This window comes from Balaenoptera physalus (genome assembly GCF_965194825.1).
Source record: "Balaenoptera physalus genome assembly, chromosome: 5".
NCBI lineage: Eukaryota > Metazoa > Chordata > Mammalia > Artiodactyla > Balaenopteridae > Balaenoptera > Balaenoptera physalus.
This window is the reverse complement of record NC_138884.1, coordinates 26,140,898-26,165,470: the sequence shown is the minus strand read 5'-3', so window position 1 is coordinate 26,165,470 and position 24,573 is coordinate 26,140,898. Positions and strand designations below refer to the sequence as shown.

The 24,573-nt window shown below is 37.5% G+C and overlaps 1 protein-coding gene across 3 annotated transcripts in view; it reads left to right on the top strand.

Moving 5' to 3' along the window:
- MANBA (mannosidase beta) overlaps positions 1–24,573 on the top strand; it is a 115,298-nt gene that overhangs the window by 25,644 nt on the left and 65,081 nt on the right. For all 3 annotated transcript variants that reach the window (XM_082462334.1, XM_082462333.1, XM_082462332.1), the window contains exon 7: positions 240–350. In XM_082462334.1, coding sequence (XP_082318460.1) covers positions 240–350 — 111 coding nt within the window. The remainder of the gene's footprint in view (positions 1–239; positions 351–24,573) is intronic.

Sequence of the window (24,573 nt, the reverse complement as noted above, 5' to 3'; positions counted from 1 at the left end):
ATGCCCACGTTATTCTGTTCTTTGCTTTCCCTTCTGGTATGTTAATCCATGCTAAACTCCTAGCATGTTGATTTTTAAATATTATCTATGGATTGGTATAATTTGGCATAATACAAGGAGGGAGATTTATATTGCTCTGTGCTTATCTATGAGAAACTGATGTGATGCTCTGAATTACTATATTATTTTGCTGAAAATATGCTACAGATTACTTAGACTGACATATTATTTTTTAAAAGAGTGTTACTATAGAAACTTGGTGGCCTCATGGACATGGAAACCAGACTGGGTACAACATGACAGTTCTTTTTAAGCTGGATGGAGGCTTAAGTTTTGAAAAATCAGCTAAGGTAAGCAAATACTTTAAGATATTTTCTGAAAAAAAGTATATTTCTTGTTAAAATAGCAATACAGATCTTTGTAGGAAAAGAAGAAACCAACAAAACTTCTGCAACCCCACCACTCAGAGATAATTAGTAGTAATAGTTATATGCATTCAAAAGCTTCTGGTATGTGTATATTTATATTTTTTAATGGACCAGACTTTGCACATTATTTTATTTATAAATATTCTCCTACTGTGTTTTAAATTGTCCTTTATATCAAACTAATAGATACATATAACTTTACAACTCAAATATTACTACAAGGTTCATATGAAAAATAGAATCCCTTGTCCATCCAACCCTTTCTGTTCCTATTTCCTACTCCTCAGAATCAATAATATTTAACTTTTACTTATACGTCCTGCTGATTACCTTCATTTCTCCAAATAAAATGCTTCTACTAGTGTTTTCTAATTTTTCAGTTTTGTATATTATCTGTTGACTTCAGACCTAGAGGATGAGGAACCTACATGATTCTCTCTGATGACTCCTGCTTGGCCCACAATGTATACATTTTGCCTCCCTCTACCCTCCCAATGTAGTCATATGGCCATTTTTTGTTAACTCAATATTCAGTTTTTATATTATTATATTATGAAAATACTATTCAAAGCTGAACCACATGGTGTCCTAAAATTATATTTTCTTTCTTGTGCAGCTTTCGGTTTTCCTCAGAGTTAATAATTGCCTCATGTTTCCGGTTGCTTTGTTTTCCCTTTTACTTCCTCTAAATCATATATAAACTCTCTAACATACCTTTTATTTATTTATTTATTTATTTAAACATCTTTATTGGAGTATAATTGCTTTACAATGGTGTGTTAGTTTCTGCTTTATAATAAAGTGAATCAGTTATACATATACATATGTTCCCATATCTCTTCCCTCTTGCATCTCCCTCCCTCCCACCCTCCCTGTCCCACCCCTCTAGGTGGTCACAAAGCACCGAGCTGATCTCCCTGTGCTATGCAGCTGCTTCCCACTAGCTATCTATTTTACATTTGGTAGTGTATATATGTCCATGACACTCTCTCACCCTGTCACATCTCACCCCTCCCCCTCCCCATATCCTCAAGTCCATTCTCTAGTAGGTCTGTGTCTTTATTCCCATCTTGCCACTAGGTTCTTCATGACCTTTTTTTTTTTTTTCCTTAGATTCCATATATATGTGTTAGCATACTATATTTGTTTTTCTCTTTCTGACTTACTTCACTCTGTATGACAGACTCTAACTCCATCCACCTCATTACAAATACCTCCGTTTCATTTCTTTTTATGGCTGAGTAATATTCCATTGTATATATGTGCCACATCTTCTTTATCCATTCATCCGATGATGGACACTTAGGTTGCTTCCATGTCCTGGCTATTGTAAATAGAGCTGCAATGAACATTTTGGTACATGACTCTTTTTGAATTCTAACATACCTTTTAAATTTAGTCACACTCACCTGGTAATCTGTCCACTGTTTATTATTACTATTATTTTTCCTTTAATTTTTGTTAGTTTTTGAAACTCTCTCTCCTAGAGCCATTTTCTCATCTCCCTGATCTTGCTTGGTTACTCTCTAGACCTTCTACTTAACTGTTGTCCTGAAACTTCCTTTTATTATCATTCTAGGAATTCCCATCATCTGTCTTCTAGGAGCTCTAGGTATTTCCTTCATCTTTCTCATGGATTAAACATGGGATCCCGTTTCTTTGGACCCATGTTTCTCTCTCTCTTTTTGACTCTCTACTTTTGGTGAAACACTTTCTCCAATAGATTCCTGAGAATGTGTTGTAGATAAAATGTAATTACATTCTAATTTCTGTTTTCTTGTATAGACCTGTTTGTGTTTGCTTCTGGAAACTTTTAGGGTTTTACTATCTTTGATAATTTAATATTTGAAAATTTGAAAATGAGTAGATTTTTTAGTTGTGATAGTCATCTTGTGGACTCTTCTGATCTAGAAGCTCAATCTGGAAATTTTCTTGTATTATATCATTTATCATTTTTCATTCATTATTTTTGTTCTATTTTTCTGGTACAACTATTAATCAGATTGGACCTCCTAGACTGAGAAATATTCTTAGATTTCCCCTTTTATATCCCATCTTGTCTTCTTATTCTATATTCTGGGAGATTTACTTGATTTTATCTTACATTTTTAAATTAGGTATACTTTTGTTATCACTTAAAAATTTTTTTAAAGTTTTTTGTTATTTTATTTAAAAAATTGCATCCTATTTGTATTTCATGGTTATAATGTCTCTCATTTCTCTAAGAATTTTAACTAATATTCTGAGTAGTTTTAAAGTTTTCTTTGCATTTCTTTGTTTTTGTTTTCCACAGTCCTTTATTCTTCTACTTGTTTCAGTATCTGCCTTTTACATTAGAGACTTTCCTGGAATGTCAGTTATTCTTGGTGTCAATTCATTCTGAAGATTAAGCACAAAAATGCAGATGAGAAGCCCTGTATGAGCCTCAGTGTTCAGTATTCAGGTGGAAATCCAGCTTTATAATGTGGTGATGCCCACATGTCTGTAGCTATAGATCTTCTCTGTGTGTGTGTGTGTGTGTGCGTGTGTGTGTTTAGCCTTGACAGTGAGGACATTCTCCAATCTCTTGTCTGGGGAGTATAAGACTAGTTGTTACCATTCAGGGAGTTTAGTGGCAGAAAGGGATTAAAGTTCTGACCATCAAACATAGTTTCATCAGTTCTCCCTCTCACGCTGTGCTGCGTGTCCTCAAGCCCCTTTGATTCTGAAAGGCAAAATGATAGGTGAGCTTCAGGACCCCTCCTCCAAACAATATACTTCAGTTCTGCTTTTGGAATGAGAACTTCTAAGTCACTATACATGAAACTGCATCTTTATGTTACTTTAAACATTCTAAAATTGAGTTCAGGGTTGGAATTGGAGCTATCTAGAGAAAACAGTGGAGAAAAATAGCCTCTGTCCTTTAATGCTCTCAAAGTACCTTTAGAGAAGGACCAATCCCCCCCTACCCCGAATCTACCAGGAACTGATATTTAAAACAAAATACAATAAAAATGTTTCCCCCTGAAGATATAACCATCTGTTTTGCCTCTAAATCTATGAATAAGCTTTATGGTAACCTCAGTTAGAGGATAGTGAAGGGCACAATTTGACTTTAGTCTAAAGAAATGACTAGGTCCTGCCGAGCCTGGGATACAGCACTAAGGATTGGAAAGAACTGCAGTTTGGCTGCTTATTTAGTCCTTCAAATGCCATTTCTGTGTATGTATAATGGGACAGTAAAGATGAGGTAACTTGAACCTGGCTTATGATAGTGTATAGTAAGTAGAAGCAATATTAATTCCTTTCAGAGATTTCCTCTTTCCCCTTACATCAAATTTTGGTGTTTGCAATTGGCTGTGGTTGTACTCTGGTGTCAACTTCCATTTGGTATTACCTCTTCTGTGGGCCAGACACCATGCTCAGTTTGGAGCTATACCCTTCAGGAACTCATTTTCTGTTTTTCCTTTGTTTAATTATGCTCTATGTTTTCTGAGGCACCGTGAGTGTATGTGTGTCCATAGTATATACAGGGAGAATGTCCTAGAGCTGTTTAAAGAGCCAAGACTTTCCCTCTCATTCTAACTCTCTTGGCAGAAGACGTGTGCTCTCTCACATGTTAAGTTTCTTGTGAGTCATCTTCATGAAAGGGTGAAAAAGAATGAGTCATTCCAACTTATCGAAGAGAAAGAAGAGGAACTTCCGTGTTGTTTTGTTTGTGGGCAACAATTCTGTTTCAGTTCAGGCTAATATGGTTGCATTATTGTTTATGACATATAAAGATGCCACTCTTGGAATTGATCAGCAGCAGGAGTGAAGGAAGATGGATTGCTCCACTCCTTGTGTTAATGCATGTCTGTGAAACGCACCCTTTGGCTGTGGCTGTTGTAGAGTTTTTTATTTTTGAAACTCATTCGTTCACTAAGTACTTAGGGAGCATCTACTGCGTTTGCACCATTTTGCTAGGCTCTGGTGATAGAGCAGTGAATAAGACACCCTGTCTGTTTCTTTCTGAGCTCTTAGTAAAATTAATAATTCAGGGCTTCCCTGGTGGCGCAGTGGTTGAGAATCTGCCTGCCAATGCAGGGGACACGGGTTCGAGCCCTGGTCTGGGAGGATCCCACATGCCACGGAGCGACTAGGCCCGTGAGCCACAATTACTGAGCCTGCGCATCTGGAGCCTGTGCTCCACAAAAAGAGAGGCCGCGATAGTGAGAGGCCTGCGCACCGCGATGAAGAATGGCCCCTACTTGCCACAACTAGAGAAAGCCCTTGCACAGAAACGAAGACCCAACACAGCCAAAAATAAATAAATAAATAAATAAATAAAATTTTAAAAAAAATTAATAATTCAGCTGGGAAATTAAACAATTAAACAAGCAATTGCAATAAAGTGTGATAAGCACTCTAGAGAAATACAGAGCACTGTGTGAGTACGGAGCAGGGGCATCCTGGGAAGATTCCCAGGGAAGGTGATAGCTGTCTCCTGGGGGTTAAGTAGAATTTGACCATGAAATGTAGCAAAGAGGCAGAGGGGCAACAGTATGTCAGGCCCAGGGACTCAAAGGAGTATTGTGTGTTTGCAGAGGTGAAAGAAATTTAGTGTGGCTGTGTTTGAGTTTGAAGTAGAACCGGGACATTGTAAAGGTAGGCTAGGGCAAGATCCCACAGAGCCTAGTGAGCCATGTGAAGGAACTAGACTGTCCTGAGGACAGCGGGGCTTCTTTGAAGGGTTTTAAGGAGAGAGCAGTGATCATATTTGTTCTACAAAGATTGTGTAGATCAGATTGGAAGAATGACGGGAGTGGGAGGCCAGTCAGAAGACTATGGTGGTAATTCAGGCACAAGATGATGATTGTTTGGTCTGTGGAATTGCTGAGGAGATAGATTTGAGAGAGATTTTGGAGGTAAAACCACCAGGCTTGATGATGTGTAGGGATAGGGGAGAAGGATGAGTTAGAAATGATTCTTTTTTTTTTTTTAAACACTGGCAGTTTCTTTTTTTTTTTTTATTTTTATTTTTTAATTAATTAATTAATTTATTAATTTATTTACAGCTGTGTTGGGTCTTCGTTTCTGTGCGAGGGCTTTCTCTAGTTGCGGCGAGCGGGGGCCACTCTTCATCGCGGTGCGCGGGCCTCTCACTATCGCGGCCTCTCTTGTTGGGAGCACAGGCTCCAGACGCGCAGGCTCAGTAATTGTGGCTCACGGGCCTAGTTGCTCCGCGGCATGTGGGATCTTCCCAGACCAGGGCTCGAACCCGTGTCCCCTGCATTGGCAGGCAGATTCTCAACCACTGTGCCACCAGGGAAGCCCTAGAAATGATTCTTAATTTGCTGGTTTGGGCCACTGAACAAGTGGCACTTCTGTTCTTTGTGTTGAAGTACTTATAAAGAAGAGCGGGTTTGGGGGATGAGATAGGATGAAAATTATTTCTGTGTTAGACGTGTTTTGTGTGAGTGATTGAGAGATACCCTCAAAATAATATTTGATGAGCATTTCATTATATGGGTCTGGAGTTTAAGAATTACATCTGGGTTAAAGATATAAATGTGTAAATCAACAGAATATAGATAGTTGTGGCCATGGAAGGGTTGCATGAACAGGAGGGCTAGAACAGAACCCCTGGGAATTGTAGTAATTAAGCATGGGCGGAGACGAGAAAGCCACAGAAGGATCCAAGAAGGAATGGCCAAAGAGGTAGAAGGAAAACCAGTTAGAGTGGGGACTCACAGAGGAAGAGAGTATTTTAAGAAGTGGAGAGTGTTCAGAGAGTGTCAAATGCTGTCGGGAGCTCAGGTGAGACAAGGAGTGAGAGAGAGCCTTCAGATTTGGCAATAAGGAGATGACTGGTGACTTCAGCCAGAATGGAAATCAGATTGCAGTGGTCAGAGAATGACTGAAGGTGGGGAAGTAGAGACAGTGAGTGCTGACAGCTCTTTAAACATGTTTCATGGGAACCACACTTGAGCCACGTGGTGATGATGGCCAGTTGGGGTCAGAAGGTTGACTACATACTGTGCAAATAAGTGTATATATTTTAGAGAGCCAGGTTTTTCACGGATGGAGAAAGGTAGTATATGTATAGAGGGGAAAAGCTGGAATGGATTGGAATTGCAACTGATAGTGTGGACTCGTGACTTTCAGTATATGTAGATAGATATAGAAATAAATATAGATGTAAATGCATGTGTGTATGTGTTTATAGACACACACACACACACACATTACCTAGCTCTTTCCAGGCCTTCTCAGAGGTCCTGGGAACAGCGGCACTCTATTAGCAGTGAATGGAGCTACTCTCCAAATCTTGGTTTTTAAATAACACTCTACTAAAAGGAATCAGGGCTCTCTGGAGAAATGACTGATTTGGAGGCTGAAGCCTAGAATAGCTTGCTGCACTGGAAAGTTAGAAGGTACTCAAGAATGATGGGACAGGGACTTCCCTGGTGGTCCAGTGGTTAAGACTTCACCTTCCAATGCAGGGGGTGTGGGTTTGATCCCTGGTCAGGGAGCCAAGATCCCACATGCCTCACAGCCAAAAAACCAAAACATAAAACAGAAGCAATATTGTAACAAATTCAATAAAGACTTTAAAAAAATGGTCCACACACACACACACAAAATCTTCAAAAAAGGATGATGGGACAGGTCAAAAGGACACAGAGGTCAGTTTAATGTGCTCCCACTGGCCAAATCTGAGAGAATTTGAGCATGAAAATAAAGAGTGGTAGTAAAATATTATAACCCATTGAACATAATAAAAAGCCTTGAGTGCACACTGATACAATTAAATACACGCATAAGTATTATTTAATATCATTCAGTAAATGAGAGAAAGGAAAGTTATTCCTTAAAATGGACTGCCAACTAATTAATAAATGTAGAAGGAATAATGGAACTGAATAATAATTATTTGATAACTAACATAGTTATAACTAATTCAGGCAAGAAGTAGGAATGGATGCTAAACTAGAGGGTAAAGTGGCATGAAATATGGGATCTTTATATAGCCTCAAAGCACCTTTTAACAACATATTTATTACTTGTAATGGAGAAAAAAATATAGTGGAGGAACCTAGCAGGTCCCATCTTGATTAAGTGGCGGTGCCCCCTGACAAGCTGCAAGAAGAAGAATATAGCATCACTTCTTTGATAGTCCTGTCAAAGCAGATAACCAGGATCTAATCATGAGAAAGCACTGGACTATCCCAAATTGAGCTCCGTTAGCCCAGATCTTCAAATCTACTTCAATCTACTGTAATCTTCAAAAATGTCAAGGAAAGACTGAGGAACTCTTCCACATTGGAAGAGACTAGAGAGATGTAACAGCTGGGTGCAGTGCCTGATCTTTTTTGCTATGAATGGTGTCATTGGGGCAACTGACAAAAGTTGAATGGGGTCTCTGGGTGAAGGGTGTTTAGGAGTTCTTTGTACTATCATTGCAACTTTTCTGTGAGTTTGAAATTGTTTCAACCTGAAAAAGGACACCATTAAGGGAATAAAAAGCAACAAAATCCTGATGGGAAAGGGCCAGTAGACAGGGAAAGACTGATAGTATCTCCATCTCAACTAGAGCTAGTTGAGAGAGGGCAAGGTGTGTAGGATAAGGTAGGGAGGATGGCATCAGCACAGTGGTGGGTGGATTCACTTGGGGATGAGGGCTCTGGTTTTGTTGTCATAGGGGTAAAAGATAAAATAACATATAGAGAGGAAAAAATGGAGCTTAAGGTTGGAGGTACTTTGGAAGGTGTCTAGGACCCCTTGAGGTATATTTTCTTTCTGTGAGAATTTCAAACTCTCTTTCAGTGGAATTTAAAGGGGAAAAGTGAACCTGAGAAAGAAAGTTTGGGGAATTCTGGTCAGACAGTGCTTTTCTCTCCTGGGATCTAGGATGTAACGTTGTCTGCTGAGAGTAACGGGGGCCAAGTTAGATACTTGAGGAAGGTGAAGACTTGAGAAGGGGCTGGAGAGGGCTCAGGCACCACGATAGGATTGTGAGGCAGCACCTAGGGCCCAACTGAGGTTGAAAACTGTGCATCTTTTTATCTGAGAGTCAGAATATCTTCACTTAGAAAGAACTATTGATTTCTGATTGAGTCATTTTAGGCTAGTTTGGTGATGTTTTGCAAGCTGTTACAGGTGTGTGGTAGGTTTGAAACTGAGCCTTCTGCCTACCCTGCTTGTACGCATGCTAATTAAATCCTCATATTTGAGCAGTACTTTAAAGTGTGAGGTAAGGCTTGGGTCCGAAACTAAGTATCTTTCTCTGCTATGGTTTTTGAAATTATCTTATTTCTAAAATGTTATCTGAACAATAATTCTGTTCATGTAGGAGTCTTAAGGTACTATTTTATTTAGCCTGTTAAAGCCTTATGATAACACTTTAATCAGTTTTGTCTTTTGCTCCTTAGAAGCTTCAGAAGAGAGCTGTGAAGGTGATTAGAGGAAGAAAGGATAAAGGAATAAGATAATTTAACTTGAAGGCGAGCTGATTCTTTAGTTTGTTATTTATGGTATTTTTTCATTTAGGTGTGGGGCAGGACGAGAGCTTGAAGTGGAGCATATAAGATCAAGGTTACTCTCAGGAGAGGCTATGCCCTAGTCAGGGTTGTTTATTCTAGAACAGGTAACTGAGGAACATCTCAGAATTCATTTGCAGTGGGAACTTTAAAGAGTGTTTATGTCTATTTGTCCATTTGACTGGGATGGTAGAGGTTGGATTGAACGATCTCTTGTGCCTCCCTACACTTCCATGATTGCTCAAAAGAGGAAACCAGGATGCTTTAAACATTTGAGCTGTTTTGCAAGTTTCAGGAATCAATGTTTGCTTTTGAAATTTAGATTAAAAGTATAGATTATTGCCAAATTTGGTAAGAGAGCTGATACCTAATTCACCTTTGTTTCCATCCAGGGTAGTTCTTCCAGGGAATTCAGTTTCTTGGCAGTCCCGAATTTCTTAATGTTTTCAGACCCGCCAGTGTTTCAGCAAGCAAGAAATTCGACTGCTATGTGCCATCATTATCTGTTTCCTGGCAGGAATCTCTTAGTCTGATTTCTTTCCAGAAATCAGAAACAGGAGCATTACTAGCACCTCAGAGCTTCCCCACTCTTTGCGAGCTTCCCCAATCACTGCCCCCTTTCCTTCCCGAAGATCCACTGTCCTGACTTCTAACACTATAATTTATTTTTGCCTGTTTTTAAATTTTATGTACATAGAACCACATAGTTTGTATTCTTTTATGGCTGGCTAATTTGGCTCAACATTATATTTGTGACATTTAGATTTGTTGTGGTGTGTAGCTGTAGGTTGTTTACTTACATTGCTTTGTACTATTTCATTGTATTACACATTCTGCTGTTCAATTTGGGTAGTTTCCAGTTTTGGCTTTCCTGGATAATGCTGCTATGAACTTTATCGTATGACACTTGGAGCACATATGCCCCCAACAGCATTCCTGCTGGAGTGGGATTGCTGGATCATAGGGTAGGCACGGGTTCAGCTTTGACAGAGAATGCTAAATTGTTTTCCGAAGTGTTTGTATTTCACCTTTACTCTGCATGCTCCCATGTTCGCTAACACTCGGTACTGTGTAAGAGGGGAATTTTTCCCTCATCACCGGCCTCTCCCTATCTGCTCTCTACTGCTCATGTTTCCTGATGGTTTCATTGTTATCCTGGGCTTGCTTTATGCAAAAATATTTCTATTTTTAAAGTATCTCATTGAAATCCATATTGCTAGGTTTATATCTTTCTTGCCTGTCTTCCATCGACGTTAGACATATGCGTTTTAGTTTTTTGTTTACTGGGCACGTCAGAAGACGACAGCACAGTCTCCGACGGAATGCCTTGGGGAAGTTACAGATTTTGGTTGCAGCCCACGCAGGCAAAGATGTACTGGGTCATAAAAAGAATGCAGGTGCTGTGGGGAAGGGAAAGTGCTGACTCTATTTCTTTTCGACGGGAAAGAATATCTTGATGACTGAGATTTTTGTTGTTGTTGTTAAAAGGAGTAACTTCAGAGCAAATGGTTTAAGTATGAGGGGAGATAATTAATGAGTACTTCAAAAATAAATAAATTAAAAAATAAAAGCAAGTGCTGGGATATTATAAAGTCTGTCAAGCAAGTTATTTCAAGAGGGACCTTAAAATGTGAGTCTGGGAGAGTTGGCTTTATCAGTTTAGGAAACCAACTTGATTTTTTAACAAAAAAAGAAAGTTTTGTGTATAAATGGTAGTGGGAGAGGCTACTCTGGGTAAATGGAATAAAAAAGAAAATCTTCCCCATGACTGTTTTTGCCATTTTCTGCTCTAATTGAATATTTGTATTCTATTAATTGATTGTATTGAATTGCCTAGGTAGTATGTGTGTTAAAGGCATAATAAATATTTTGGAATGACTATTATGGTTTACCTTTCTGGAAAACTAAGAAATCACTTAGTTGATATTTCACTTTAGCACAACTTACTTTGTAAGACTCTCCCAAGTATTCCCTATATAAGGTAAATCTTTTTGCTGAAAGCAAGAGAAGGTAGTTGCTGTTTATATTTGACCTGGCATCAAGATCCTCCAATTAAATTACTGTAGGGAAAGAAAAAAATGTAATCATATGTATTACACAATCAGAAATTATATTGCACAGTTCCCAAGCCAGAAGAGATAAAAGATTGCCTCTAGCTATGAGAATTAGAAAAATAATGGAGATTTCCTTTACTGTTTTGTTTTTTAAAAATTTCACTTTGTTCTTTGTTTCTTGAGTTCCCAGTTTCATCTTTGCACTATGCACAGGGCAGAAAGAGCTCCCAGTGCCACTTCCTCTTTCAAAGTGCTACTCTTGGCTCGCTAAAGACCTTAAAATCACACAGCCAAAAAATATGGAATTCAGAATAATCAAAGTGTATTTCTGACCACTTCTGTACTTTTGATCAATACTGAGGGTCCACAGAGATTGTGAAGTGTGTTTCCTTCTGTATTTCCCAGGTTTCCTAGGACAGCCGTAACAAATAGAGTAGCTTAAGATAAAAATAATTTATTTTCTCACAATTTTGAAGGCTGGAAGTCCAAAATCAAGGTTTTGGTAGGGCCACGTTCCTTCTGAAGTTTTCAGGGGAGGATCCTTCCTTGTCTCCTCCAGCTTCTGGTAGTTACTGCTAATCTTGGCATCTCTTGGCTTGTGGATGCATCACTCCAATCTCTGCCTCTGTCGTCATGTGGCCTTTTCCCTGTGTGTGTCTCTGCTTTTCTTTTCTTTTCTTTTCTCAATTAGCTGTATCTCATTATCACCCCTTCAGATCAATAAATCAATCATTCCTTTTTTTTTTGGTAATTTAATTTAATTTATTTATATTTGGCTGCATTGGGTCTTCGTTGCTGCGCTCGGGCTTTTCTCTAGCTGCGGCGAGCGGGGGCTACTCTTCGTTGTAGTGCATGGGCTTCTCATTGCTGTGGCTTCTCTTGTTGCGGTGCACGGGCTCTAGGCGCGCGGGCTTCAGTAGTTGTGGCACACGGGCTCAGTAGTTGTGGCTCACGGGTTTAGTTACTCCGTGGCATGTAGGATCTTCCCCGATCAGCGATTGCACCGTGTCCCCTGCATTGACAGGCAGATTCTTAACCACTGCACCACCAGGGAAGTCCCTCTGCTTTTCTTATAAGGATACTAGCCACTGGATTAGGGCCCACCCTAATTTGGTATGACCTCATTTTAACTTAACTAACTGCATGTGCAAAGACCATATTTCCAAATAAGGTCACATTCTGAGTTTCTGAATGACATGTATTTTGAGGAAACACTGTTCAACTCAGTATACCTTTCTTTTATCTTTCTCCCTGTCAAAGTTAAACATTTCCAAAATCGCTACAGGCAGTGTCTTACCCAGAGTGGGCTATGGGAGCAGTTAGCATTGGGTATAGGCAGCAAGTGGTTGCATTGTGTGTAGACTACAGGTGGCCTCTTTTTTATTAGTAGTATGTTCTGGCAATTCTATGCAACGTCAGTGATAAAATATTCCTCCCCCCAAAATCTTTTGTTGGTCTGTTTTACCCATGTGTGCAATTGTACTTGAGTTTTAATACCATATATGTAGGCTTTAATGTAGCATATTTTTATTATTAACCCTCTAATAAATATTATATTCTACATGGAAGTGAATTTAGAGAACTTTTATATGGTTGTCCCCAGGCTCATGGGGACTTAGCGTTCATAACAGTTTGGAATTGTTTAAACTTGTTTTGGGCATAGTTCATGTCCGTAGTCCCTGTCTTATTACATATTCTTGCATTTAAAAGTAGAAACAGTAGCACAGTAGTTATAAAAAAGAAGAAACTCAACATGAGTTACTTCATTGTGACCTCTTGGAGTTCTTATTTTTATGTTTAAAATTTAAAATGGAAAGAATTGATAAGCTGGATTTTATTAAAGTTAAAGACTTCTGCTTTGCCAAAGACAATGTCAAGAGAATGAGAAGACAAGTCACGGATGGGAGAAAATATTTGCAAGAGACACATCTGTTAAACAAAATACATAAAGAACTCTTAAAACTCAACAATAAGAAAACAGATAACCCAATTAAAAAATGGGTCAAACATTTAACAGACATCTCACCAAAGACGAGATACAGATAGCAAATAAGCATGTGAAAAGATACTCCACATCGTATGTCCTCAGGGAAATACAAATTAAAACAACAATGAGATAACACTACCATCTATAAGAATGGACAGACTTTGGAACACTGACAATTCCAAATGCTTGTGAGGATGTGGAGCAACAGGAACTCTCATTCATTGCTGATGGGAGTGTACAATGGTACAGTCAGTCACTTTGGAAGATAGTTTAGTAGTTTCTTATAAAACTAAGCATACTCTTACCATATGATCCAGCAATCAAGCTGCTCAGTATTTACCCAAAGAAGTTGAAAACTTATGTCCACACAAAAACTTGCACATAAATGTTTATAGCAGCTTTATTTCTAATTGCCAAAACTTGGAAGCAACCAAGATGTCCTTAAGTAGATAGAGTAATAAATAAACTGTGGTATCTCCACACAATAGAATATTATTCAGCACTGAAAAGAGATGAGCTCTCAAGCCATGAAGAGACATGGAGGAACCTTAAATGCATATCACTAAGTGAAAGAACCAATCTGTAAATGATTCCAAGTATGTGATATTCTGGAAAAGACAAAACTACGGAGACAGTTAAAAGATCAGTAGTTGCCAAGGGTCGGGAGGAGGAGGGAGTGATGAATAGGTAGAGCACAGAGGATTTTTAGGACAGTGAAACTACTCTAATACCATAATGATGGATACATGCTACGATACATTTGTCCAAACTCATAGAATGTACAACACTGTGAGTGAACCCTAAGGTAAACTATGGACTTAGGGTGATTATGAGGTGTCAGTATAGGTTCATCGATTGTAACAAATGTACCACTGTGGTGGGGGATGTTGATGATGGGGGTGGATATTCATGTGTAGGGTCAGGGGATGTGGATGATGGGGGTAGATATTCATGTGTAGGGTCAGGGGATGTGGATGATGGGGGTGGATATTCATGTGTGGGGTCAGGGGGTGTTGATGATGGGGGTGGATATTCATGTGTGGGGTCAGGGGATGTGGATGATGGGGGTGGATATTCATGTGTAGGGTCAGGGGATGTGGATGATGGGGGTGGATATTCATGTGTGGGGTCAGGGGATGTGGATGATGGGGGTGGATATTCATGTGTAGGGTCAGGGGGTGTTGATGATGGGGGTGGATATTCATGTGTAGGGTCAGGGGGTAATCTTTGTACCTTCCGCTCACTTTTGCTATGAACCCTAAACTGCTCTAAAAAACTTAAGTCGTTATTTAAAAAAACTTGAAATAGAGAAAAGTGTTAACTGTGATGTGTTAATATGCAATATTTTGCTTGATAAGTGCGTATTTGGGTTCATATATGAAATATTTTACTAATTTTAATATCTTTAGAGTTGAAATTTATTTTTTTTTACTTGATAATTGTTTTAAAACTAAAGAATCAAAGTAAAACATGACATCAGTGATATGCTTTAGTAGCGTCAGATATTAAAAAACCCCAAAGTACCTTGGAAATCTTTTTTTTTTTTTTTAATTAATTAATTAATTAATTAATTTATTTACGGCTGTGTCGGGTCTTCGTTTCTGTGCGAAGGCTTTCTCTAGTTGGGGCAAGTGGGGGCCACTCTTCATCGCGGTGCATGGGCCTCTCACCATCGCGGCCTCTCTTGTTGCGGAGCACAGGCTCCAGACGCACAGGCTCAGCAATTGTGGCTCACGGGCCTAGTTGCTCCACGGCATGTGGGATCTTCCCAGACCAGGGTTCGAACCCGTGTCCCCTGCATTGGCAGGCAGATTCTCAACCACTGCGCCACCAGGGAAGCCCGGAAATCTTTTTGATAGCACCCCAGATACTTCATACAGAGCTCAACTGTGCGACTTAATCATATATGTCTGTAGAGAAGGTGGTACAATTGAAATAAAGAAGTCATTCTTTTATTTCTGGAAAGACTGCCTCCGTACTCACAGAAGATATCTTGAAACAACAGGATCGTTGTTTTATAAACCTCTGTTGTGGTCAACTCTATAGGAGTACTGCATATGTGGCCAGTATTCACAGTGGAGTTCATACAAAAATCAAAGAGATTAATCCTATATTTTTTTTCTGCCTCCTGAAAATCATTCTTTGAACCTTGCAGAATTTGCTCTTTTGGAAACATTTCTTCATGTGTGACATTTTCTGGAAGTTTGGAAAAATTTTATTAATTCTTTTTAATCTCACCTCATCATTGGAAAAAGCTGCAGAAAGTCTTTCCTAGACAAAAGGAATGCTCATTATGAAGCTAGGGCACCGTAAAGCTAAATTTTGAAAAGCTAATCTCAACTTTGAAGTCCTGTGTGAGCCAAAGCAAATGTGGACATGTGTGAATCAGCTCAGATTTTGTTCTCTGCTAGTGTGGGTTTTCTCTTCTGAATTATCTTTTTTTTTTCCCTCTCCTTAGTGTAGAATTTTAGATGAGGTTAATCAGATACAAATATATATGCTTTGAGCAATGTACAGTGAAATTCCAAGCTTTTAAAACTCGTCTTTGAAGATAAGTGCACAGAAATTTTGAAGGCTATTCATTTTTCAAAAACAAACTGTAAGGAAATGGACATTTACATAGAGAAAAAAAAAAGAATAAAAATTTGCAGAAGAGTGCCAGGAGAAACAACAGGAGATGCTGATCTTACATTGCCTGAAGAAATAAAAATAGCAATGTTGAATATACCAACCGTTTTCACCAAGAACTGGAGACTTGTTCTAAAGCAATGGATCATATATCTGTGTTCACTATCATTCAGCCATTTTCTATGATTTTGCAGAAGAAATACTTGAGAAGTGGAAAATTTTTGAACCCAGGGGCATTTGTAAGCAGTTTGAATGGATCTCAAGGAAACGGACATGGATACTACTGCTTTTTTTGGAATTTAATGTGAAGAGGAATTTTTATGAATCTCTGGCAAACATCTTTTTATCTAATACCTTCCCAAAATATTGTATATCTTTGGCTTCATTTGAAAGAACATTTCTAAATTGAAATTAATAAAAGGTGTTTTTCCATCAATTATTCAAGGAAAGATTGACAAATCTGGCTATATTCTTTATAGAACCTATACATGCAAAGAAGATCAATTTTGACAAGGTTCTTGACATTTTTATAAGTTAAGGCTCAAATTAGCAAATATTATCCATTCCTATAACAAACCAATATGTAGATATGTTAGTTTCTTTTTTAAAAAAATTAATATAATCAAATTCATGAATCCGGTACTTTTTCCTTTTTTATACTCTAACATTTATTTTACTTAAAAAACGGTGTGATTATTCATATGGAGTTAAATACAAGAGACCTTTCAGTGTCTGCCTTTTTTCTGACCACTATCATTATTCATTTTATTTCATTATTATTACTGAAAATAATTTTGTCATATAGAAGAGAGGTATGTTAAAAAGTGATCCTATCTACTGTCAGATACATGAAACGTACATCTGGCTACAAAGATAGCAGGTAACTATGCTGATGTAAACTTTAATCTGTTAACTTCTGGTTGTGCTGCTGTCTGCAGACTTCTAGGTCACAACAAGGAGAGCCACTCTTGCATCTTCCTGTGCAGTTCTGTTTGAGGAGAGCTCTTTGTGGAGATCCAGCACCAGTTTTCTCAGTATTTCTGCATGTTAGAGGACTTTCAGAGTAGAAAGAAATGTGGGGTTTGGCTGTCTCTAAAAATGCATGACAGTAGAGATGAAATTGTTTTAGAAAGTGTACTTTGGAAATGCGTGAAAATTATTTGAAAAATATTTCAGTTAACACTTGCCAATGTTTAGAAATGAGTTATTTTTTTAAAAAAGAAGAAACTTATTCTTTTGAAAATCTAGTGATACTATGACAGCTTTTTAACTATTTGACTACAAACAGCTGAGAAGTAATACTCAGTTTATGAATCAATGCTTCATTACATCATCATCTGTTCGGTCTGCCAGAGAAAGAAATTTGAGAAGTATATGGTATTTACTTATCAGTCACAAACCTCTTAAGCCCTTTAGTTAAGATATTCCTGACTCTTGTCTAAAAAAATGTGTTCAGCTATCCTGTACTTTTTTTTTTTTTTAAAACCCCACATTTGTTTATTTATTTATTTTTGGCTGTGTTGGGTCTTCGTTTCTGTGCGAGAGCTTTCTCTAGTTGTGGCAAGCGGGGGCCACTCTTCATCGCGGTGCGCGGGCCTCTCACTATTGCGGCCTCTCTTTTTGCGGAGCACAGGCTCCAGACGCGCAGGCTTAGTAGTTGTGGCTCACGGGCCTAGTTGCTCCGCGGCATGCGGGATCTTCCCAGACCAGGGCTCGAACCCTTGTCCCCTGCATTGGCAGGCAGATTCTCAACCACTGTGCCACCAGGGAAGCCCAGCTATCCTGTACTTTTAAAGTTAATCCTTCTGTTTTAAAAGTGAGATCATGAAGCTAATTTAAAAAGTAATTTAGTGACTTGCTAATAGAACCTTCAACATTAGACAGAAAAGTTTGGAAATTAAAAATTTTTTAAATTCAAACTGCTTGACTTACACATTTAGGTTCTTAGATATTTACACCCTCTTCTACTTTTAGACAGTAACTTACTTTGTTGAGCTGTTTAAAATATTTTTGATTTTGTAAGGAGATAGTATATTCACTCTGGTTGTAAACGTGTTACTCAGGGGTCTTTTCAAGAAACCTTTCTCAGAGCCCATTATTTTTTCTGAGGTAAAATCACTTGCTGTAGAAGAAGGCTTTTATGTTACCTGTCAATATTGCCAGAGGACATGGTTTTACTGACACTAATCATAGACAGACCAGCCTTTAACCTCTCAAGGAATGTGCAGAGGGAAACGTGCCTGGTAATTACTGCTTCACCTCTGAGGCGCTGTCAGGTGGGTTAGGGTTTACTTTGACTGGGGTCATAAAATTGTTATTGTAGGAACTGGGAGATAGGGATAGCTGTCTCTTCATGAGAAAATTTGCACAGAAATGAAAAACTATGTTAGAAGATGTGTTTTATCATGAATACTATTTGTAGCATTAATGGATATAAAGAAATAAGTGAGTTCTATTTTCTCGATTAGTGAGTCTCAAAATTTTTTGGACTCAACTGCTTCATATTCTTAAAAATTATTGAGGACCCTAAAGTGCTTTTGTTTGTGGGTAAATATTAAAGCAGAGGTTTAAATCTTTATTTATTCATTTCAACTCACAATACTAAACCCATGACATGTTAATATATATCATTTTATTAGAAGTAAATATATTTATAGAATAAAAAAATTTAGTGAGAATAATGATTGTTTTACATGTCTAACTGTCTTGCTTATTAGTAGACAGCTGGATTCTCATTTTCTTCTGCTTTCAATTAATTTGCAATATATTGTTTTTGTTGAAATATACGAAGAAATTCTGGCCTCACACAGATACATAGTTGGAAAAGAGAGGAGTATTTTAATAGCCTTTTCAGGTAATTGTGGGTATTTTTTGGTACTGCACTAGAACTTAACAAGTGGTAGTTTCTTAAAGGTTAGTTGCAATGTGGAGTCTAAAACCATTTTGATGGGTTGTTTATACTCTGTTGCATTAAAATCTATTGGTATATCTTGCACTCGTAATGGATTTTTATTTTTTTAAATTGAAGTATAGTTCGTTTACAATGTTGTGTTAATTTCTGCTGTACGGCAAAGTGATTCAGTTATACATATATATACATTCTTTTTTAATATTCTTTTCCATTATAGTTTATCACAGGATATTGAATATAGTTCCCTGTGCTATACAGTAGGACCTTGTTATTTATCCATTCTATATATAGTAGTTTGCATCTGCTAACCCCAAATTCCACTCCGTCCCTTCCCCCTCTGCTTGGCAACCACGTGCCTATTCTCTGTCTGGTTGAGTCTGTTTCTGTTTCATAGATAAGTTCATTTGTATTACATTTTAGATTCCACATGTAAGTGATATCATATGGTATTTGTCTTTCTCTTTTTGACTTACTTCACTTAATATGATAATCTCTAGGTCCATCCATGTTGCCACAAATGGGCATTATTTTGTTCTTTTTTATGGCCAAGTAGTATTCCATGGTATACATGTACCACATCTTCTTTATCCATTCCTCTGTCGATGGACATTTAGGTTGTTACCATGTCTTGGCTATTGTGAATAGTGCTGTTATGAATATAGGGGTGCATGTGTCTTTTTGAATTATAGTTTTGTCTGGATATATGCCTAGGAGTGGGATTGCTGTATCATATGGCAACTCTATTTTCAGTTTTTTGAGGAACCTCCATACTGTTTTCCATAGTGGCTGCACCAATTTACATTCCCACCAACAGTACAGGAGGGTTCCCTTTTCTCCACACCCTCTCTAACATTTGTTATTTGTAGACTTTTTAATGATGGCCATTCTGACTGGTGTGAGGTGGTATCTTGCAGTTTTGATTTGCGTTTCTCTAATAATTAGTAATGCTGAGCATCTTTTCACGTTTCTGTTGGCCATCTGTATGTCTTCTTTGGAAAATGTCTATTTATGTCTTCTGCCTATCTTTAAATGGGGTTATTTGTTTTTTTTTTGATATTGAGCCACACAAGGTGTTTGTAAATTTTGGAGATTAATCCCTTGTCAGTCGCATCATTTGCAAGTATTTTCTCCCAGTCCATAGGTTGTCTTTTCATTTTGTTTATGGTTTCCTTTGTTGTGCAGAAGCCTGTAAGTTTGATTAGGTCCCATTTGTTTATTTTTGCTTTTATTTCCATTGCCTTCGGAGACTGACCTAAGAAAACATTGGTATGATTTATGTCAGAGAATGTTTTGCCTATGCTCTCTTCTAGGGGTTTTATGGTGTCATGTCTTATATTTAAGTATTTAAGCCATTTTGAGTCTATTTTTGTGTATGGTATGAGACCATTCTCTTCATAATGGATTTTTTTTTTCACACACACTGTATTTTATTTTTACAAGAGATAAATAAACTGACACCAAGCATTGTAAATGGATGACCACAACAAAAGCAACAATGATTTCAATTACCAAACACGAAACACACTCATACTATGTCATAATATTGACATTCAGTCCAGTAATCCTCCACTGTAACAGCTCCTTTACTTTGCAGTGAAAATTGATTTGTATAGTTTTTGCCTCTGAGTCCTTGTGGGATTTTTTTTTTTTATTCAAACAGAAAGTCACAAAAATTATAATCGTCCTCATCAGTTCACTCAGTCCCATGTAATTAATTTTGTTTTCATCTTGATCTTTTGTTAGCACTTTTATGAATTCATCAGTTTTCCATTAGAGTTCTGAAAATGCTTATTCATTCAGTTCAGCAGTATAGTCAGTTACCAGAAACCTGTACTTGTCAGAGTCTTTTCCATGAATTCCTTGAAGATGAAACCCTTTTATAGGAACATTTTTGTGGAAGCATCAGAGTACACCCAGAACTGTCTGTAAATGACAAAAGACTTAAAAATGACCACGGTTAAAGATTTGATGAAAGTTCATAATAATGCAGTTGACAAGGAAATTTAGTTATTTCTGAGATATACATTTTAAAGTAATAACTAGAATTATGACTTATAACATTATACCAGAACATATAAGATTTTAAGAAATTTCATGTAATGTCTGAAACATTTATATTAACATATTTCCATACAAATAACCCAAAGAAAGTTTAGTATTAATTGTTTTGTTTGTTTGTTTTTTATACTGCAGGTTCTTATTAGTCATCAATTTTATACACATCAGTGTATACATGTCAATCTCAATCGCCCAATTCAGCACACCACCATCCCCACCCCACCACGGTTTTCCCCCCTTGGTGTCCATACATTTGTTCTCTACATCTGTGTCTCAACTTCTGCCCGGCAAACTGGTTCATCTGTACCATTTTTCTAGGCTCCACATACATGCGTTAATATACAATATTTGATTTTCTCTTTCTGACTTACTTCACTCTGTATGACAGACTCTAGGTCCATCCACCTCGTTACAAATAACTCAATTTCGTTCCTTTTTATGGGTGAGTGATATTCCATTGTATATATGTACCACATCTTCTTTATCCATTCGTCTGTCGATGGGCATTTAGGTTGCTTCCATGACCTGGCTATTGTAAATAGTGCTACAGTGAACATTGGGGTGCATGTGTCCTTTTGAATTATGGTTTTCTCTGGGTATATGCCCAGTAGTGGGATTGCTGGATCATATGGTAATTCTATTTTTAGTTTTTTAAGGAACCTCCATACTGTTCTCCATAGTGGCTGTATCAATTTACATTCCCACCAACAGTGCAAGAGGGTTCCCTTTGCTCCACACCCTCTCCAGCATTTGTTGTTTGTAGATTTTCTGATGATGCCCATTCTAACTGGTGTGAGGTGATACCTCATTGTAGTTTTGATTTGCATTTCTCTAATAATTAGTGATGTTGAGCATCTTTTCATGTGCTTCTTGGCCATCTGTATGTCTTCTTTGGAGAAATGTCTATTTAGGTCTTCTGCCCATTTTTGGATTGGGTTGTTTGTTTCTTTAATATTGAGCTGCATGAGCTGTTTATATATTTTGGAGATTAATCCTTTGTCCGTTGATTTGTTTGCGAATATTTTCTCCCATTCTGAGGGTTGTCTTTTCGTCTTGTTTATGGTTTCCTTTGCTGTGCAAAAGTTTTGAAGTTTCATTAGGTCCCATTTGTTTATTTTTGTATTTATTTCCATTACTCCAGGAGGTGGATCAAAAAAGATCTTGCTGTGATTTACGTCAAAGAGTGTTCTTCCTATGTTTACCTCTAAGGGTTTTGTAGTGTTCGCTGTTACATTTAGGTCTCGAATCCATTTTGAGTTTATTTTTGTGTATGGTGTTAGGGAGTGTTCTAATTTCATTCTTTTACATGTAGCTGTCCAGTTTTCCCAGCACCACTTATTCAAGAGACTGTCTTTTCTCCGTTGTATATCTTTCCCTCCTTTGTCATAGATTAGTTGGCCATAGGTACGTGGTTTTATCTCTGGGCTTTCTATCTTGTTCCATTGATCTACGTTTCTGTTTTTGTGCCACTACCATATTGTCTTGATTACTGTAGCTTTGTAGTATAGTCAGTATAGTCAGGGAGTCTGATTCCTCCAGCTCCGTTTTTTTCCCTCAAGACTGCTTTGGCTATTCGGGGTCTTTTGTGTCTCCATACAAATTTTAAGATGATTTGTTCTAGTTCTGTAAAAAATGCCATTGGTAATTTGATAGGGATTGCATTGAATCTGTAGATTGCTTTGGGCAGTATAGTCATTTTCACAATATTGATTCTTCCAATCCAAGAACATGGTGTATCTCTCCATCTGTTGGTATCATCTTTAATTTCTTTCATCAGTGTCTTATAGTTTTCTGCATACAGGTCTTTTGTTTCCCTAGGTAGGTTTATTCCTAGGTATTTTATTCTTTTTGTTGCAGTGGTAAATGGGAGTGATTCCATAATTTCTGTTTCAGGTTTTTCATCATTAGTTATAGGAATGCAAGAGATTTCTGTGCATTAATTTTGTATTCTGCAGCTTTACCAAATTCATTGATTAGCTCTAGTAGTTTTCTGGTGGCATTTTTAGGATTCTCTATGTATAGTATCATGTCATCTGCAAATAGTGACAGTTTTACTTCTCTTCCAATTTGTATTCCTTTTATTTCTTTTTCTTCTCTGATTGCCATGGCTAGGACTTCCAAAACTATGTTGAATAATAGTGGTGAGAGTGGACATCCTTGTCTCGTTCCTGATCTTTGAGGAAACGCTTTCAGTTTTTCACCATTGAGAATGATGTTTGCTGTGGGTTTGTCGTATATGGCCTTTATTATGTTGAGGTAGTTTCCCTCTATGCCCAGTTTCTGGAGAGTTTTTATCATAAATGGGTGTTGAATTCTGTCAAAAGCTTTTTCTGCATCTATTGAGATGATCATATGGTTTTTATACTTCAATTTGTTAATATGGTGTATCACATTGATTGATTTGTGTATGTTGAAGAATCCTTGCATCCTTGTGATAAATCCCACTTGATCATGGTGTATGATCCTTTTAATGTGTTGTTGGATTCTGTTTGCTAGTATTTTGTTGAGAATTTTTGCATCTATATTCATCAGTGATATTGGTCTGTAATTTTCTTTTTTTGTAGTATCTTTGTCTGGTTTTGGTATCAGGGTGATGGTGGCCTCATAGAATGAGTTTGGGAGTGTTCCTTCCTCTGCAATTTTTTGGAAGAGTTTGAGAAGGATGGGTGTTAGCTCTTCTCTAAATGTTTGATAGAATTCCCCTGTGAAGCCATCTGGTCCTGGACTTCTGTTTGCTGGACGATTTTTAATCACAGTTTCCATTACAGTGCTTGTGATTGGACTGTTCATATTTTCTATTTCTTCCTGGTTCAGTCTGGGAAGGTTGTGCATTTCTAAGAATTTGTCCATTTCTTCGAGGTTGTCCATTTTATTGGTATAGAGTTGCTTGTGGTAGTCTCTTAGGATGCTTTGTATTTCTGCGGTGTCTGTTGTAACTTCTCCTTTTTCATTTCTAATTTTATTGATTTGAGTCCTCTCCCTCTTTTTCTTAATGAGTCTGGCTAATGGTTTATCAATTTTGTTTATCTTCTCAAAGAACCAGCATTTAGTTTTATTGATCTTTGCTATTCTTTTCTCTGTTTCTATTTCATGTATTTCTGCTCTGATCTTTATGATTTCTTTCCTTCTGCTAACTTTGGGTTTTGTTTGTTCTTCTTTCTCTAGTTCCTTTAGGTGTAAGGTTAGATTGTTTACTTGAGATTTTTCTTGTTTCTTGAGGTAGGCTTGTATAGCTGTAAACTTCCCTCTTAGAACTGCTTTTACTGCATCCCATAGGTTTTGGATCATCGTGTTTTCATTGTCATTTGTCTCTAGGTATTTTTTGATTTCCTCTTTGATTTCTTCAGTGATCTCTTGGCTATTTAGTAACGTATTGTTTAGCCTCCATGTGTTTGTGATTTTTACATTTTTTTCCCTGTAATTCATTTCTAATCTCATAGCATTGTGGTCAGAAAAGATGCTTGATATGATTTCAGTTTTCTTAAGTTTACTAACCTTGCTTTGTGACCCAAGATGTGATCTATCCTGGAGAATGTTCCATGCGCACTTGAGAAGAAAGTGTAATCTGCTGTTTTTGGATGGAAAGTCCTATAAATATCAATTAAATCTATCTGGTCTATTGTGTCATTTAAAGCTTCTGTTTCCTTATTTATTTTCATTGTGGATGATCTGTCCATTGGTGTAAGTGAGGTGTTAAAGTCCCCCACTATGATTGTGTTACTGTCAATTTCCTCTTTTATAGCTGTTAGCAGTTGCCTTATGTATTGAGGTGCTCCTATGTTGGGTGCATATATATTTATAATTGTTATATCTTCTCCTTGGATTGATCCCTTGATCATTATGTAGTGTCCTTCCTTGTCTCTTGTAACATTCTTTATTTTAAAGTCTATTTTATCTGATATGAGTATAGCTACTCCAGCTTTCTTTTGATTTCCATTTGCATGGAATATCCTTTTCCATCCCCTCACTGTCAGTCTGTATGTGTCCCTAGGTCTAAAGTGGGTCT